The following is a 16,573-nucleotide window of genomic DNA, read 5'->3' on the forward strand; positions in this document are numbered from 1 at the left end:
TAATCAAACAATGAAAAATATGTCTTCTGGTTCCGTTCTTTTGTTTTTCTCTTTATTATTCTGTTTGTTGTGTTGACAAGTCTTAAGAGTTTCTTCTCCTTTCCCATTCGTCTTTTGTTGTTTTCCGTAATTCTGCTTTCCCCATTTATTTTCTTTATGTTTTGTTTACTTTTTTCAACACTGTAGCATCAGCTAGACTAATTGTTCTCTTTACATCTCCCCCCTACATATAAAATAAATGAGATTCTTTTCAGTTCCACACAGAGATTGGTATAGATTTCTTTTCAGAGTGCAGGGACTATAATAAGTAAACATAACTGGTCATTAAACAGTGGGAAGGCCACTGGAGGGAACTTTGTAGTCAGACCCATGTTTCATTTGGTGGCATTACAAACAAAATTAAAAAAAAAAAAAAGAAGTAAAACAGACTTTATGCAGGCTATTTTGCATATGCCACTGTTAATGCTCACTGTGGGAGCTTAGTGCTATTCAAGCAAAAAGCCACAAGACACAGATTACTTAAAACCCTCTTGGCTCTTCTTACTCATTGTAAATCACAGTGTGGAGTGAGTTATTGCTTGTTATAAAACAAACCACTGTTCAAAAATGCCACATTTTTATTTTGTTTCTACATTAAGTTGCAGGTACGCAGTGGGCCACTTTGTTATTTGAGCTAGCAGGAATCCCTGGGTAACACTTTTAGTTTTAAGCGACAGTAATCAAATGTTACTGTAACAATGGTTGATGTGTTTTTGTTAACTGTCTCTCCAATCACACACAAAAATCTGCAAACCCGAGCTGATGTTCCAGTGACTTTAGGTGACCTCACGTTCTACCTGAGCCAAAATATGGGGATAAATGGAAAGAAAAATGCATCAAATCAAACCTTAAAACACTCAAGCAAAAACACAGTGATAGCAGTCTGATGGTGCAGCGATCTCGACCCTTGCTCACCCTCCTACAAATAGCCATCCTTTCTCGTTTTATCCCACTCTCCGATAAATTGCCATTGCTCCAATAAATTAAACAAAGAATTTTCACTCTTGTCCCGGCAGGGCCAAGTTGCCCATATCTCAAAAGGTGTGTCTTTGCCTCCCCGGACAAATATCATAAAAGCACAAAAATATCAGAGAACACGGAGAAAAGTAAGAGACGGATGTGATAGCTGGCGCTGCATTAAATCAATATCTGATTACAGACACAGAGGAAAGGTTAGAGTGTGTGTCTGTCTGTGCGTGGAAGAGCGAGATGGGTTATGTAGCGGGGGATGGAGACTGGGGGTGACGGCAGCGAATGCTACACGTGTGGCTGCACTTGTGCGTGTTTCTGACTGTTAAAATATGTGTGTGTTTGTCGGCAGCTGTCACTCCGCCATTGCACCAGATTTTTCACATAGCCCCCTCAGATCGATACAGTGTGCCGGTGTGTGTGTGTCTGTGTGAGACTGGTGAAAGGGGATTTAAGTGCAATAGGAACCAATAAAGTGTAAATCAGAGCAGACATGGTGTACAGCCAGGTGATTTCTGTCTGCTAAGGTTTTGTTGTTTTCTTTGAGGCAGCCTTGTATTTATTCCCAGAGGAAGAAAAAAACGGTTTTGCTCAACTGTGACACTAACGGAAAAAAAAATCTGTCAAAACTTTGACTTTTAACAAAAACAAAAAGTTATCCGGTGTACTTTAGTGTATTTTCATGTGTTCTACAGAAACCAGTCCTGTTTTTTTCTAATGACAATCTAAATCTAAAATCTTTAATAACGCAAACCAGGCAGCCTTTTCTCTGTCTTTTAAAAGGTTGTCTAGCTTTTTAAGCAGTTGCAGTATATCAGTTGTAGCTCTTACAAGGCAGGCTGATGATTACACGTAATGCTCGATGAATACTGGAATTATTAACTCAAGACGAAAAGGTTATTAGACTGAAAGCAAAGTCTGAGTACATTATTGTACACGGAGGAAAAAGCAGAAATGTCTTTGCAGTCCAGTGTCTGAGAAGTATTTTGTTCATTAGATTTTTTGTCTTATTTTACTTTTCTCACTTTCGTTTAGTTTTTAGATTTACATGTGGGAGTAAATCTGACCTATGCCTCAACACATTAAGTTCCATAATAGAGTTTTGGATGCTAAGATGTTGCTCGACTATCTGCCATTTTGTGAGTATAGGCTTGAGACGCTTTTACCAAAGAGAGTTATATGAGGTAGATGTTTGACTTAATGAGATCTTCTCAGATATGTGTAAATGAATGCCAGGAATTCACTTGTTAATGGCATACAATCTGTATCTCATCAAAATGATGATCACATCTTGTTATTTTGCAGCAATTAGACAAACCAGAACAGTGCTAATGGAGTCTAATGCAGAAAACCTTACAGAGATGTTAAGCATCTCACTGCTTACCTCTTTCTCTCTCTTCCTCTTTCCACCTTATCCTTTCCTCTTACATGTATGTTTTATCATCATCACTTGTTTGCCCCTATTTCTGGTTTTCATCCTCCTCTCATCTCTTCCCTCAGACTCTTTGTAATATTTGAAAGTTTAAAACGAAACAAAGGGATGCTGCCATCATACAATCACAGAAGAAGACACAGTGCTTTTGTACACTGTTGTACGGCCTGCAATCAGTTATTGATTGAAGTAAAGTGAATAGCTGACTTTGTGCTTGCTTTTTACAATTAAGTACAATTAAATTAATTAAAACAGTGAGTAATCAAAAATGACTTAGGTGTGTCATTAAAACATTTAGATTTTACTGGAAGTGATACCAGTACATCCCTTTTAAATGTGTAGTGATGCCGAATGATTAAGATATTGAAGCTAAGAAGTTTTTTTTTTCTTTCTGTTTCATTCAAAGTAAGGCCAAACATCCCTCGTTGGTCACATTTGATCTCAAGACATAAGTAATTACAAATAAATGCTAAGGCCTCCTTGAAACAGTTCTGGCTCGGTTAAATGCTCCCCTCTCATGTCTAATCCAACTCTTTCTGCTGCACGTCCCGAAAACGAAGCCCTGAATTTATAAAAAATAGCCTGAAAATCTAAAACGACAAAACATGACGCCTGGGAGGGCCTTTTAAGTATGCCTACACATTCACACACAGGTGCAGACATGTCCCTTTGCTGAGCTCTTAAAAGCATTTGCATGTTGCATTTTGGTGTAGGTCTGGGTGGGGGGTCCGTGTTTGTCCCCTTGTGATGAAAAGATAGAATGTGTAACCGTTGTTAAAATGAGAAAAGAGGAAGAGAATGGGAGTAGTATTTTTAAAGGGTGAATGACAAAAGCAGACAATGCGTGTGCAGCATAAGTGTGCATGCCCATTTTTGTTTGTTAGGCAAAGAGAGATGGGACTATTTGGTTGTCCAGGTAGGGGGTAGGTATGAACAAGAAAGAGAGAACAAGAATAAGAGATGGCACAGGTCTGTGTGTGTGTTTACAAGCGCTTGTTAGGGGGTCTGTGCATTTCGGAGAAGGCCCGATGTGCAATCAGACAAGGATGTAGATGGCATAGCGGGTGTGAGAGGGAAACAGAAAGAGAGGAAGATTGTGTACATGCACAGAGTACAACATCCTGAAAAAGGAAGGAATAAGATCAAAGAGATGAAGAGATAGAAAAAATACAAGGAGAGGAATAAGCTCTAGATAGATAGATAGATAGATAGATAGATAGATAGATAGATTTTTTTTATATTTAGCTTGTGTCTAGCGTTTATCTGTCATCACACTTTTTAAATCCTAAATGCTGCCACACATCAGCTTTCCGACCTAACGGGGCTTTCAGAGTTGTAGCTTCTGTCATGGTTTGGATCTCCCTCACATGTGGACTAATTTTGTTTCAGTCTCGCAAGATTGCAGGGAGATTTCTATGATTGGATGCAGGAAATCGATAAAAATCGATCCTGAGGATTCTAAGAATCAATATCAGATCTAAAACATTTTGAGAGGATTTTTTAAAACCAGCCCTAGTTGTAAATTAACATAATCTTTGGGGTTGCCTAATCAAATCTATTTTGTAAGCTGTTGTTTTTTTCATGCACTGCATAGAATGATTACAGAATGATTACAGATAAAAAAAATAGCAAAATAGAGTGCACAATTTTTAAAAAGAGGAAACATATAGTAGTAGTAGTAATAGAATAGTGGTAGCGAAGTAGCAGAACCTCAGAGCTGTAAACAAGAAAATTCACAAACGGAAGACTAACTAATAAGACATTGTGTCATTGTGTCAGTGTCTCTCTTTAGACACTCTTAGACACTATTGATCCGCCAATTTACATTCTCCCAACTTTAACCTTGTGGGCATTCATAAAAAGGTCACGTGCAGAAACAGGGTGGATTCAGATATATTTGATTTCGGTGTGTGGGACAATATACATGCATGGGTGTGTGTGTGTGTGAGAGAGAGAGAGAGAGAGAGTCTGTCCTTTGTTTCTGCAAACTCATTCCCCCAGAGTCCCCTCTGTCCTCCCAGTGACAACCTCACTGTATTCTTGACAGCTCGGACACACACCCACTTGCTCTGTGTTACATACACACACACACCCACACACGCACATAAATAGATGATTCACTTTAACAATGAAAAGTGCGACTCGTTCTGTCAAAAACATGTTTGATTGGTGTTAATCATGTCATTACCTTCATGTCATTTCTGACACACTGCCAGTTTGAAAAATGCCAATAAAGCTGAAGGGGATCTTGGAACAACACTGTGCTATTATCTTTTTATAATTAAATATTGTAAAACATTGTGTGTTCTGTGACCGCGTGTGTTTCGTCATTGTGTGAGAATAAATTAGATAATTGGCATAGTGCATGTTGGGTATGAGAGGTAAAAGGAATAGACCAGATAAGTGTGTCCTCCTTCCTGTGCGTCCATGCCTTAGTCTGTGTTTGTCAGTCTGTTTCATAACTCTTTTGACATGATTGCGTTTCTCAGTTACATTTATGTTGTCACAGTGCATATGTGTGTTTATCTTATTTAATGGGGCTCGAAGCTGTAAGTAAAACACAAAATGGGTTGGACATTCATTGAGAACACATTTTCATGTATTAAGAATGTCATACAACTTGTGTATGTTGTATTTTGGATCATAAAAGCTGGGGAAAATACATTTTAAAGTAAATATTAAACAACTGTCCAGTAAACTAATTGATAAATAGCCGTAATATCATACTGACCTAGAGTTTTATAAATACAAGAAGGCCTTGTTAAGTTGTCTTATGTTCCACAAACATTGCCATGGTGATTACTTTTTTAAAATTGTTGTTGTTGTTTTAATTTTCGCAACTCCAATAGCTTGCCCTACTGGAAGGTTCAAAATAGCACTCGATTTTCTTCTCTCTTTCTCCACTGTCTTTTCGCCATTTCCCGTAACATTATAGCGTTGGATAAGTGATAGCAACCCACTTCTGACAGCCGGTCAGTGGAGGCTAAAAGGATTCAGCGGGTGTGTGTATGTGTGTGTGTGTGTGTGTGCTGGATGATTGCATGCGTGCAACCACATGTGCGCTAAACTGTTGAAATTAAGTGTGAATGGCGGATGGACTGCCAAGCTGGGATGAAATACACACACCAAAATGCGCACAATTAAATGCACTCTCACACAAATACACATACACACTGTTCGGGGGTTGCCTTAAGCCAAACTGACAGGGGTTGTCCACAACCGTGCGATGCGTCTCTCTGTCCAGCTGTCACACACATGCTCTCACTCACATGCACACACGCACGTGCACACACACCTACAGTGAAGGTGAAGGTGGGCGATGGCTGTGACAGTGTGTTGTCAGCCTGTGGTTCCGCCTGGCATCGTTTTGCCTTTACTTCGGTCTTTCTCTGTCGCTGCTAACACACCTCTGACTGCTGAGTGTGTGCTATCTATCTATCTATCTATCTATCTATCTATCTATCTATCTATCTATCTATCTATGTCCCTCTTTCTTGTAGTTGTCTCATGTCTTATTGGATGATTCTCTAGAAAAACCCCTGTGTCTTTGTCTCTGTGTGAAACACACACACACCTGCTGTCAGCCACTGGCTGTGCAGGTGCTGAGGGAAAATGCTGTAAGTGACAACTTCCTCTGAGCAAAGAGAGAAGAATCGGTCCCTTCATCGTTTTTTTTTTTTTGTTTTCCTCCCATTCCAGTCCTTTCTTTCCTTTCTTGCATTCTCCCAGGGGATGTTCTTTCTCTTCTTGCCAGCAGTGCATATCTGTTTGTGTGTGTGTGCATGCATCATGCATGTATACGTGTATGTGTTCTCTATTGTCCTTTGAGGTTCCCCCGAGACCACCACTTTCCTACAGTACACTTTGATAAGACAACCTGTCCTCCCTGCACTTGCTACATGGTGTGACTGAGTGTGTGCGTGTGTGAGTTTATGGATTGTATACGTGTTTTTTTGTCACTTTGTGGGTGACTTAAAGGGAGAGATTTTTCCTCAGCTACCTCTGCCTACTTCTCTTCAGGAGGACAAACCAGCAAGGGGTCACCAACCATGTTTGAATTACAAAGGAGCCATGGGGAACTGAACTCCTCCGAAGACAATAAAAGTTTTGGGGAAAAGTACAATTCTCAGTAACCATCACAATCACTACTGCAAGGCTCACATTAACCGCAAATGTAATTTATATCCACTGATGAATATTTTAACATTTATATACAAGACATTTGCCAAATCTCTCTCCTGAGGAAGTAAAACCAGTCGATTTCAGATTCAGCTCAGATGCTGTGATAACAATGTATGTGGCATAAATTAATGCAATTAACCTGCTTAACTATGATCCTTGACTTCATCACTCAAGCGATGATGTGAGTGTGTGTGTGCAAGAAGTTGATCAAATGTCATGTGTGTCTCTTATTAAAGATGTGACAGAGAAATGGACAGGTCCTTGAATGCGTATTTATTCCTATGCCAAGACTACAGGAGGTGTTACTCTGTGTGTGTTTGTGTGTCCTTTTGCTACCCTGGGCCAATATGCAGATTCTTCTTTCCTCACCCTCATCTAACAAATCAATACAACGCCATAGGTCATATCCAGAAATAGGGAGGGTGTAAATGGAAATGACAGAAACCTAATTTGGATTATAAATACAGATTTATAAACTGTATGTGCCCGCATTTGTGCCATGACTTGCTTTAGTTTTCAGTGTTACATGGTTACGTCTTTCTCGGGTGTAAGTCATACAACGCTAACACCCATGGTAGTAGTTCTGTGAGGCTAGCCGCTGTATTTTGAGTTATATGCTAATACCACAAAGGTGAAAATACTCTCTAGCTCACCACTTTAAAGATGACACATTTACACTAAACACAACAACTAAAACTAAGTATTGAACAAACCATAACTTTCATCTGATGATGAGTTAGGGCATCACCAAACTTATTACAGTTCATCACCAGGGGGACATGAATCTCTATATCAGACTTCATGGTGATCCAGCCAATAATAAAAAAAAAAAAAAAAAAACAAGCTTCATGACCTCTTGGTAACACTACATTAACTAGGGTCATCAAAGTTGGTAGGACCAGAGAGTCATGTGTCGAAGATTTTAAATCCATAGGAACAGCTAGCTGTATGGTAAACCACCAGGTGATGAGACATTAAAACAGAAAGGTGATTAAGAACCAGAGACAAGCAGAATCTGTGAGGCAGTTAACGAGATCTTGTCTCAGCTGACCCAGTCTGGAAACTAAATTGTTTAATTGATGGCTAAATAGATAAACAGAGAAAAAAAATAGTCAATCATCTCGCCTAATCAGCTCTGGGACTCCACAAGTGCCAGACAAGTTACACACTACTGTGAGGCCAGCCAGCATATCTCACAAGACACCTTCTGCTGCCAGAAGTGTTATCTTTTTATCTGGGTTTATAGGCTAAGCCAGGCCAGCCCCACTAAGCAGAAAAAAACAGTCACTATCAAGAAGACCTGTCCATTTGTTTTGCTTTGTGTCAAGCTTTCATTTTTCTTGCTAGTCAAAAATAAAAGTCATCATAACGGATTTAAAGGATTGTGGTAATTTATATGCTGTAATGCAGCCACTTTTCTTCATCCAGTGTCATGTATGTTTGTTTTAGGTCATATTTTCTATAGATGCTTAATGGTTAGTGTGGAAGACAGAAGCAGTGCTGTGAACTGTCCAATCACACGAGATAGAATAAAATAAAAACAACAACAGTTGAATTCCTGGATCACCGGAAGGGGGCGATGCTTGACGTTTGGGTCTACAACAACCATTAAGCATCTGTTGTTGAGATTAATATGTTATGTAGGGTGCTATAGCTGCTTAGACTGCCTAGACTACACAGTTACTCAAAGACATTTATGTGTGTCTTCAGAGAAGTCTGCGCAAGTCGACATCACTAGACCAAAATGACATATAGCAGCTACAAAATATAGTTGCTCACCCTGTCAGTCTCTGTCTTGCAGTATCTCCTTACATTTTCTTTCTTGATCATTTAGTCAGTTGATCATATGAACGTTATCCAAACATATCATGAAATAAATTTTTACCCTTCATCGAAGAACCTGTTCAGCAAAGAGAGGCAGTATCCAAAGTGCGTGTGACCTTAATTTTGAGGATGGAAACTATGTTACATGACACATGTTGACCTAGTCAGACCAACACTGTGTCAGTAACAGGGATAATAGCTGAAGGTCAGCATTGCCTGAAGGAAAACACACTCATAGGCATGGGGTTCTGCAGCAGTTTCGCTTGGTTGGTTTTGAGTGTTAGAAAATAATGTTCGGGTGTGAGTGTATGTGTGTGTGTCTGCGTGTGTGTGTGTGTGTATGCCTATGCACTAGAGGACAGCGTAATATTGTTTTGGAGCCTTGTGGTTGGGACAGAGCTAACACCTGAATGAACCTGTCACTGCAGACACATTGCTTTTTCAGCTCCAGCGATTACACCGCACCCAAACGCACTCAACAATTTTTTGGGTGGTTCTTTGTGCACGTGCGAACGAGTAAGTGTGTGTGCGAGAGAGACGCAGAGAGAAGTGTGTTGCTTGTGCATTGCCTGTGTGCATGTGTCTGTGAGTGCAAGAGAGACAGGAACAGAGAGTAAGAGTGACAGAGCATTGTGTCTCACTGTGTATGTGTCTAAACCTCTGCTGCGTTATGGGTTTCTCCCTGCTACTGTGTCCTTTGAGGTTGAACAAGAAGCCATATTGATGGGCACACACACAGCCCTTGTGGACCATGGTGCTCACCAAAAACTCTCTTTTTTCTTCCTTTCTTTCTCTTTACAAATAACTACTGTGCGCTTCTCTAGTGTGCCCTTCATCAATTAACTTATCACACTTTATCGTACAGGACTGTTATTGCTTCTTTCATTTACACTGAGCACTAATGGGATTGGATTTGACAGGTGAGAGGTTAGTTGTGGATATCATCAACTCTTCCTGAATTCCTGTCATATTGGAGGTATAGTAATACTCAGTTTCTGGATATATCAGACCTGGTGCTAAGTAAGCTGGTAGTGCCTGAAAATCGCTGGTGACACATGTCATGTCATTCAAGGGTAATTAACCCCAAATTTATCAGAGATGGAGCTACATTGTCAGTGTAATATTTTCAACCTCACACAACTCTGCACTAAGACATTTGTCTTGAGATCTTAGTAAACATCTTTCCATCCCATATGATGTAAAGACAGCTTCAGTAATCCCAAGACGTGAGACCTATAGAGTCTTGATATCTAAAACCTGAAAGTCTACTGAACCATCGCACATGGGCCCACTTTTAGCAATTTAGTTGCTGGGTTTGTATTGGGTATTTACAAATAAAGGAATTGGATGGTTTCTTTCAGTCCCTCTGAAAGAACCAAAATGGAGCTTGCCACTTGCTCACTAACATCCAGTAATAGATGAAATGCATAAAAGATTTTCTAAATGGAAGCAAAAGTTAGACCTGTGTATTATAGAAACACCATGATTTTGTCTGTTTATAGAACTATTCTGAATTATGAGTGTTTGGAGCAGTTATTACAGTTGGGGGAAAAGCTGTGGGTTTGGACTGTGGGTAGTACCATTTGCTAATAGTATTTGATTTGTGTTATTGCTGCTACACTTGACACACGTGTTACTGGTTTACTACACGCCACGAGTGGTCTCTTGTCAGTTTGGGATGTAAGACGTTTTCTGAACTGACAAAGCATCCTGTCTCTTTAAGGAAGGAATCACTATAATATGATGACAGGCTGTATTTTGTAAGAGACAGAGAAAGGCATACAGATGGGTAGAGACAGAAGAAAGAAAAGTGCGCATGAGGGGGGATCTGGAAGAGGTCAAGGGGAGCTGACACCCATCAGTTTTCGCTTTTTTATCTATCTGTGTAACACATTGCTCGCCCCTTCTCCCTGGACACACACACACACAGGCACACCAGGTATCACGGACCCTTGGCAATTGGCTTTGTCATGACCTTTAACCCCCATATATTACTATGTGTGTGCCCGTGTAGAGGACAGAGCTATAAAACATAAAAATCAATTTACAGCTGCTTACCTTCTTTCTTTCTAATTCGTGTTTCACCAGCCACTGGTTAATGTGACATGCGTGTGTTTGTGTGTATGTAATTGAGTTTTACACCATCGTCGTGAGAAAATTTGTGCTAAGTGAGGACTCACTTCTTAATGAGGCTATTGGAGGCTTAAGACTCTGTTTTAGGGTAAAGGTTGCAATTAGGTAATGGTTAGGATTAAGGTATGGGTTGGTGTTAGACAGGAAATCATTACGTTAAGGGTTAATACAAGGTTCATACAAACATGTGTGTGGTCCGTAGTGACAAGGACAGAGAGAGAATTTAAAAAACTGGAATCAGACTTTGAGAGAGATCGTCTCAGAGAAATTTTTCAGTGACTAAACTGTATCTACATGGTTTTCTTTGTTGTAACAGGGAACTGTGGTGTGTGTTAAATGTTAATCTCTGAAATACCCCCCAGGAGACCTTTTTGTGTTGCACTTACTGTGAGCTGTAAATGGGCATATTTTACTGCTATCTTGACCACAGACAATGCACTGTCACTTTTCAGATAGCATTTTATTTAAGACATGCTGTGCTGTTTATGCTCTGTCTTACTCTGCTCTGCTCTGCTCTGCTCTGCGTGCAACAGCTTTCAGCAGCAGAAACACGCCATTTTATTGCACTTTAGATTTTGTCACAGACTTTTTTGCTGTTTATTCTCTGAAACATACACTCTGAAACTTACCACAATCTTCACTATAGCATTAACTTCTAGACAGAAAGTCAACTGGCCAAAATCCAGAGGGAGATGCAGAATTTGGGTTGTGACAAATGATAAAATTGGGTGTTATTCATGCAGGGAGAAGGGGAGAGTCATTGTTAGTGTTATGTACTGGTTTTCCCTAGGCCAGTCGTAACAGTAGCAGCAGGCAGAATCAGGATATCTGACAAGCAGAGAAGCAAAGCAGGTAATGAAAGTCTGCAAAGTTTAAGGATAGGTTGTGCAGCTGGAATCCTATTTGTCAAATTGACATTTTTTTTCTATTCATTTGAACCAAAATATTAACATGGATAGCAGGGAGGAGATGAATTCTTTGAAGCCGCAATAGTTTTTCAGATAGAGAATTTGAACTCTGGAACTACTCACACACGAGATATACCCAAAAGAGTCCATTAAGCACACTTTTTTCAACTGAGAAAGCTTTTCATGTGTTTAGCAAGGCATTTATCCAAAGATTATCCATTCAATATGCAGTTTTACCTTGAATAGTAGGAGCTGAAGCCTTACAGCTGCAGAGTTAATGGTTGGTGAGCTCAGATGCCTCTACCATAATAAGCTTCTGGTCTATTATTATGTGAAGCTTCTGTTGATGATGCTAATGTCATGCGATATCTTTATTTAGTAATAACTTATGAATATCAGGGTTGTTTCCAGTTCGAGTTTCAAAGGAACTCAGACAAGCAGTTCTCATCTGGAGGAATCATTTGACATTTTGGGAAATGCACTTATTCTCTGTCTTGGTGAAAGTCAGATGAGCAGATCAGTACTACTGAAATATCTGGCAGTTAAATATGAAGCCACATCCAGGACTCAATGGAAACAGAGGAAGCAGTTAGCTTCGTTCTGTCACAAGGTGTAACAGTCCACCAGCAATTCTACAGCTCAGACATACGTCTTCTTTGTTTTATCCAGGCCAAAACTAAACTATGACACTTCTAATCTGGTAATGAGTTAAACAATCAATGTATGATTCACCTTTGTGTATATCAGTGTCCTATATATAATAAATGTGCCAAACAAACCTTTTTCTGTCCTTGTAGATTGGAAAGTCCCTCGTATGAGGTAATGCAGCTGGACTTCGAGGTGGATAACGTGATCAGCCTGGTGCCAACCCAGACTCTACACTGGAATGTTGACTACTCATCTGGCACCCAAACCACTGCTAGGCAGACAGAGAAAGTCTCACACCTCTACATCAGCAATGATGACATACAGGGCATTGTACCGCTGGCTGAGGTAAGGAATGACTTGATAGATGAACACAGATAAACATATCTATGAACATACATATTGACTTACCCAGCAGCACACATTCCTTACGCCAGAATAGACTCAATTTTTCTCCCCATTTCCCTCTACCTACAAACCTTCTTGCTGACACCCCTGGCCCACCCCTTTCCTCCAGGGTGATCAAAGCTGTAAAGGTCAACTTGTTTACCCCCCACCCCCACCCCACCCCCCGCCGGTTGCTACAAGCCTCCTGGTCACACACACACACAGCATGTTTCCCCCTCACAGAGTTTAAAATGACAAGCAGCCTCCCAAATAGCTGTGGACACACAACCACGCAGGTTGACACAGACTCACATTTGTAATTGCAATGAACTGCTAAAATTTCACCAAGAAACCTGCCTTCATGCTCAAGTGCCTCCCCATTATGTGTCACACAGGCAGGTGTCAGTTTTGGAAAGATTAAAGAGGCTGTTTTCCACACAGACCCAAAACCTTTGTTTTTCCTTATGCTCAGTCTAGCCTTCAGTATGACTTTGAAGCTCAAACACATTACCAAATAACATCTTGTGCACAACCATAGACTATATGATGTATATGTAAAGATGGACATAGTCTCAGTGATGTCACCCATTAGTGTGCAGCCTACCGTTTCCAGATTGGCATTTGGCTGCTGCCATCTTGGTTCTTTGAACACAAGAGAGGAGGATCTGACTGAGAACCAGTGGACAGCTTTTCAGTCACTCCACATGTCAGTCAGTGACTTCAAGAATTGTCATTATGAAATTTTGCAGAAAGGAGCTTTTTCAGTTGTTCTGGTCCTCCTGTAGTCCACTATGACCTCCTCCTGTTCAGGATAAGGTTATTCCTGGAGCACCACTGTGTCAGATTCTGGACCTCTCCTCTGTAGTGGGTCTCATGATTGTTGGATATGAAACCCACCACGGTGGTGTTGTCCGCAAACTTCACAACCATATTTGCGGGGTGGGTGGCAGAGCAGTCGTGAGTGAAAAGGGTAAAGAGGGCAGGGCAGAGCACACAACCTTGCAGCGTGCCTGTGTTGAGGATGAGTGAGGCCGATGTGGACTCCCCTATAATCACCACCTGGGGCCTGTTGGTGAGGAAATCCATGATCCAGGAGCTTGCGATGCTGACAGACCCAGGTTGTGGAGTTTCAGGGCCAACATGTCCAGGAGAACAGTGTTGAAGGCTGAACTGAAGTCCACAAATACCATCCAAACATAGTTGTTAGGATGCTGCAGGTGAGTCAGGGCCGTGTGAAGTGCTAGCGAGACAGCATCCTCCATAGAGTTCCCTGTAGGTGAACTGCAAGCTGTCCAGGCCAGCAGGGACAGCGTCCTTGATGTACTTTAGGAGAATCTTCTCAAAACACTTCATGATGACTGGGGTTAGAGCGACAGGGCGGTAATCATTGAGGCAGGTGATGGTTGTTTTTTTGGGCACAGGCACAATAATGGAGGATGTCAGGCAGACAGGGACCATGGAAAGCTGTATGGACAGGTTGAAATGTCCAGAAAAACTTCTGCAGGTTGGTCAGCACATGATTTCAGTGTCCGACCTGACACCTTTCTGGACCTGCAGCCTTGTTAGTGTTGATGCTCTTCAAGGTGGAGGCACTTGGTGCCGCTGCAGGCTGGTGAGGCTGATGCTGCATCTCTGGTTCAAGAAGATGTACAGACCTTCTGCTGCTTGGAGAGTCGAAGCGTGCAAAGAAGCTGTTTAAGGTGTCAGGGAGAGTGGTGTCATGGCTGACCTGCTGGTCGCTGTAGTTGGTGATAGTCCTGACGACTTTCCACATATTACCTGGGGTGTTGTCACTAAAGTGCTCCTCAATGCACTGCTTGTATCTGTGTTTTGCCAGCTGGATGCCTTTTTTCAGTTCTTTCCGGGCCCTGCTGTAGACCAGCCTGTCTCCTGACCTATAGGCTGCATCCCGGGCTTTTAGTTGGGGCCACACTGTGCCATCCACATATGGCTTCTGGTTAGGGAAAACCGTGATTGTCTTTGTGGGTAGGCCAGCATCAGTGCAGAAGACGCACGGATGACGTGTCTGTGTGCTCAAAGCAGTCCTGTAAGGCTGAGGAAGCCTCCTCAGTCCAAACCCGAATGGTTCTGGTGGTGGGTTTGGTCCTGCAGATCAGAGGTCTGTAGGCAGGGATCAGTTCCACAGAGATGTGATCTAATATACCAAAGTGAGGAGCTGCTGCAGCCTTGTATGCTCCTGGGATGTTTCAGTAAACCTGGTCCAGTATATTGTAGTTGCTGGTCGGAAAGTTTAGGAATTTGGGGAATTTGGGGAGAACAGCTTTTAATTCCACATAGTTAAAGTCCCCAGCCACGATCACAGCTGCCTCTGGCTTAGCGTTCATTTGCCTGCTAATCAGGCAGTACAACTCATCCCGCGCTAACTTAGCATTAGCTCGCGGTGGTGTGTAGGCTGCTACGATCATGAAAGAGCTGAGTTCTCTAACCTGTTTAAACAGTCTGCACTTCACGGCCAGTAACAAGGACGACCAAATCGGGGGAGCAAAAAATTCCAATTATGTTCGTAGCTGTAGACCATGAGTTGTGAATGTACAGTGCCAAATCTCCGCCTTTGGCCTTGCCTGAAGCTGCAGTCCTGTCGGCCCGGAACAGAGAGCGCCCCGGTAGCTCGCCCTGTGTCGCCATCTTTTTATGCAGGAAAATGTACGGACTTACTATTACATGAGAGAAACTGTTGATGTTTTGAAATTAATTCTACTTGAATTGAAGACTTTTTTTTCCACCTTTTAACCACCAGTCGTATTGCACTTTAAGCCACTTCCAGATTGGGTTTACTTTTCAAATCCAGTCCAACTTTTATATACTGTTGGACTATTTAAAAAAAATAAATAAAAAATACAATTTAGTTAGTAATTCTGAAAATAATGTGATGTTATTAAATTGCCTCAACATTTCAACAATGCTACTTTGCTGTGAAAGTGATAGCCAGTAAGAAATTCTCAAATGCTTATGAAAATAGCAAATGCTTATATCATAACATTAAGCCACATATTCAATATATCAGATGCTGTAAAATGGCACAAGACTTTTGCTGATTTTGTCTGATTTCTTCAATATATTAAGTAAAAATGCTTTTAGGAAAAAAGAAAACATACGCAAACTTTGATAAAATGCAAATATGTCCACAGTATTTATTTATTTTTTTGCTTGTACTTTTACATATACTTTTAACAGTATGGTTCAGGTGAGGAAAATTGCTTTTTTACAACTGCTTCCGAGATGGCTTGAGTACATATCTAATCAGGTACAATACCACATCGCATGGTCATGACTCAAAACACACACTGCTTCTCTGGCTCAAGCAACCAAGAGCCTCAGGCCAAAGATTATTTTCAAAATGAGGTAGAGCTCATCTGACATGATGAGCCCTCCTACAGCAAAGCCAGAGTGATAAAATCCAATTTTTTTTCTGCACCCCATGCACTGGAAGAACCAAATATGAAACATCATTTCAAATAGCAGTGTTGTTGGGATGCTTGTTGTTTTCCTGGATACAATAGGAGTTTACATGTAAGCAAAGAAAAACCCTTATGAGGAATTTTATGCATAATTTTAGAAACTGTTGGAACATATGTCTACCAGATTGCTCAGATTAGAAGAGAATAAATTGTATCCCATTGGCTGGATTTATTAGACACATAGGCTACTACAGGCCTCCATAGCACGGTCCTTAGCATTGATTTGGCAAATCTTTACACTATTCTTGTCCAAAAACCAAGTTGAGACTCATGACCAAATGTAAGTTTATGTTGTATGATTTTATTAAGAATAATCTCTACAAAATGTAACCCTACAAAATGTTTTATATGGTAGTATGTCAGAAGAAATGCAAATCTTCTTATGTTTACATGGCCCCTTTTTTCTAACCGCAGAGGCTACAATGCGACCTGAATGTGTTCTCGGAGGGCTTGCACTAATATGACTTTGTATTGTGTAATCTGCTTTTTATTTGGTTGCTTGGGCTGCTGGTTAGCTAGCGATTAGGATATTCCTGTGAAATACAATGGATCAGAAACATCTGTATGCACTGGCC

At 41.0% G+C, this 16,573-nt stretch overlaps 1 protein-coding gene across 1 annotated transcript in view; it reads left to right on the forward strand.

Annotated features, from left to right (window-relative positions):
- Nucleotides 1–16,573, forward strand: part of LOC311493271 (transmembrane protein 132C) — a gene marked incomplete at its 5' end in the record, with an annotated part of 234,108 nt that overhangs the window by 155,238 nt on the left and 62,297 nt on the right. The window contains one exon of the mRNA XM_084551833.1: nucleotides 12,285–12,480. Coding sequence (XP_084407959.1) covers nucleotides 12,285–12,480 — 196 coding nt within the window. The remainder of the gene's footprint in view (nucleotides 1–12,284; nucleotides 12,481–16,573) is intronic.

Source organism: Chelon labrosus (genome assembly GCF_963514085.1).
Source record: "Chelon labrosus genome assembly, chromosome: 9".
NCBI classification, from domain to species: Eukaryota; Metazoa; Chordata; class Actinopteri; order Mugiliformes; family Mugilidae; genus Chelon; species Chelon labrosus.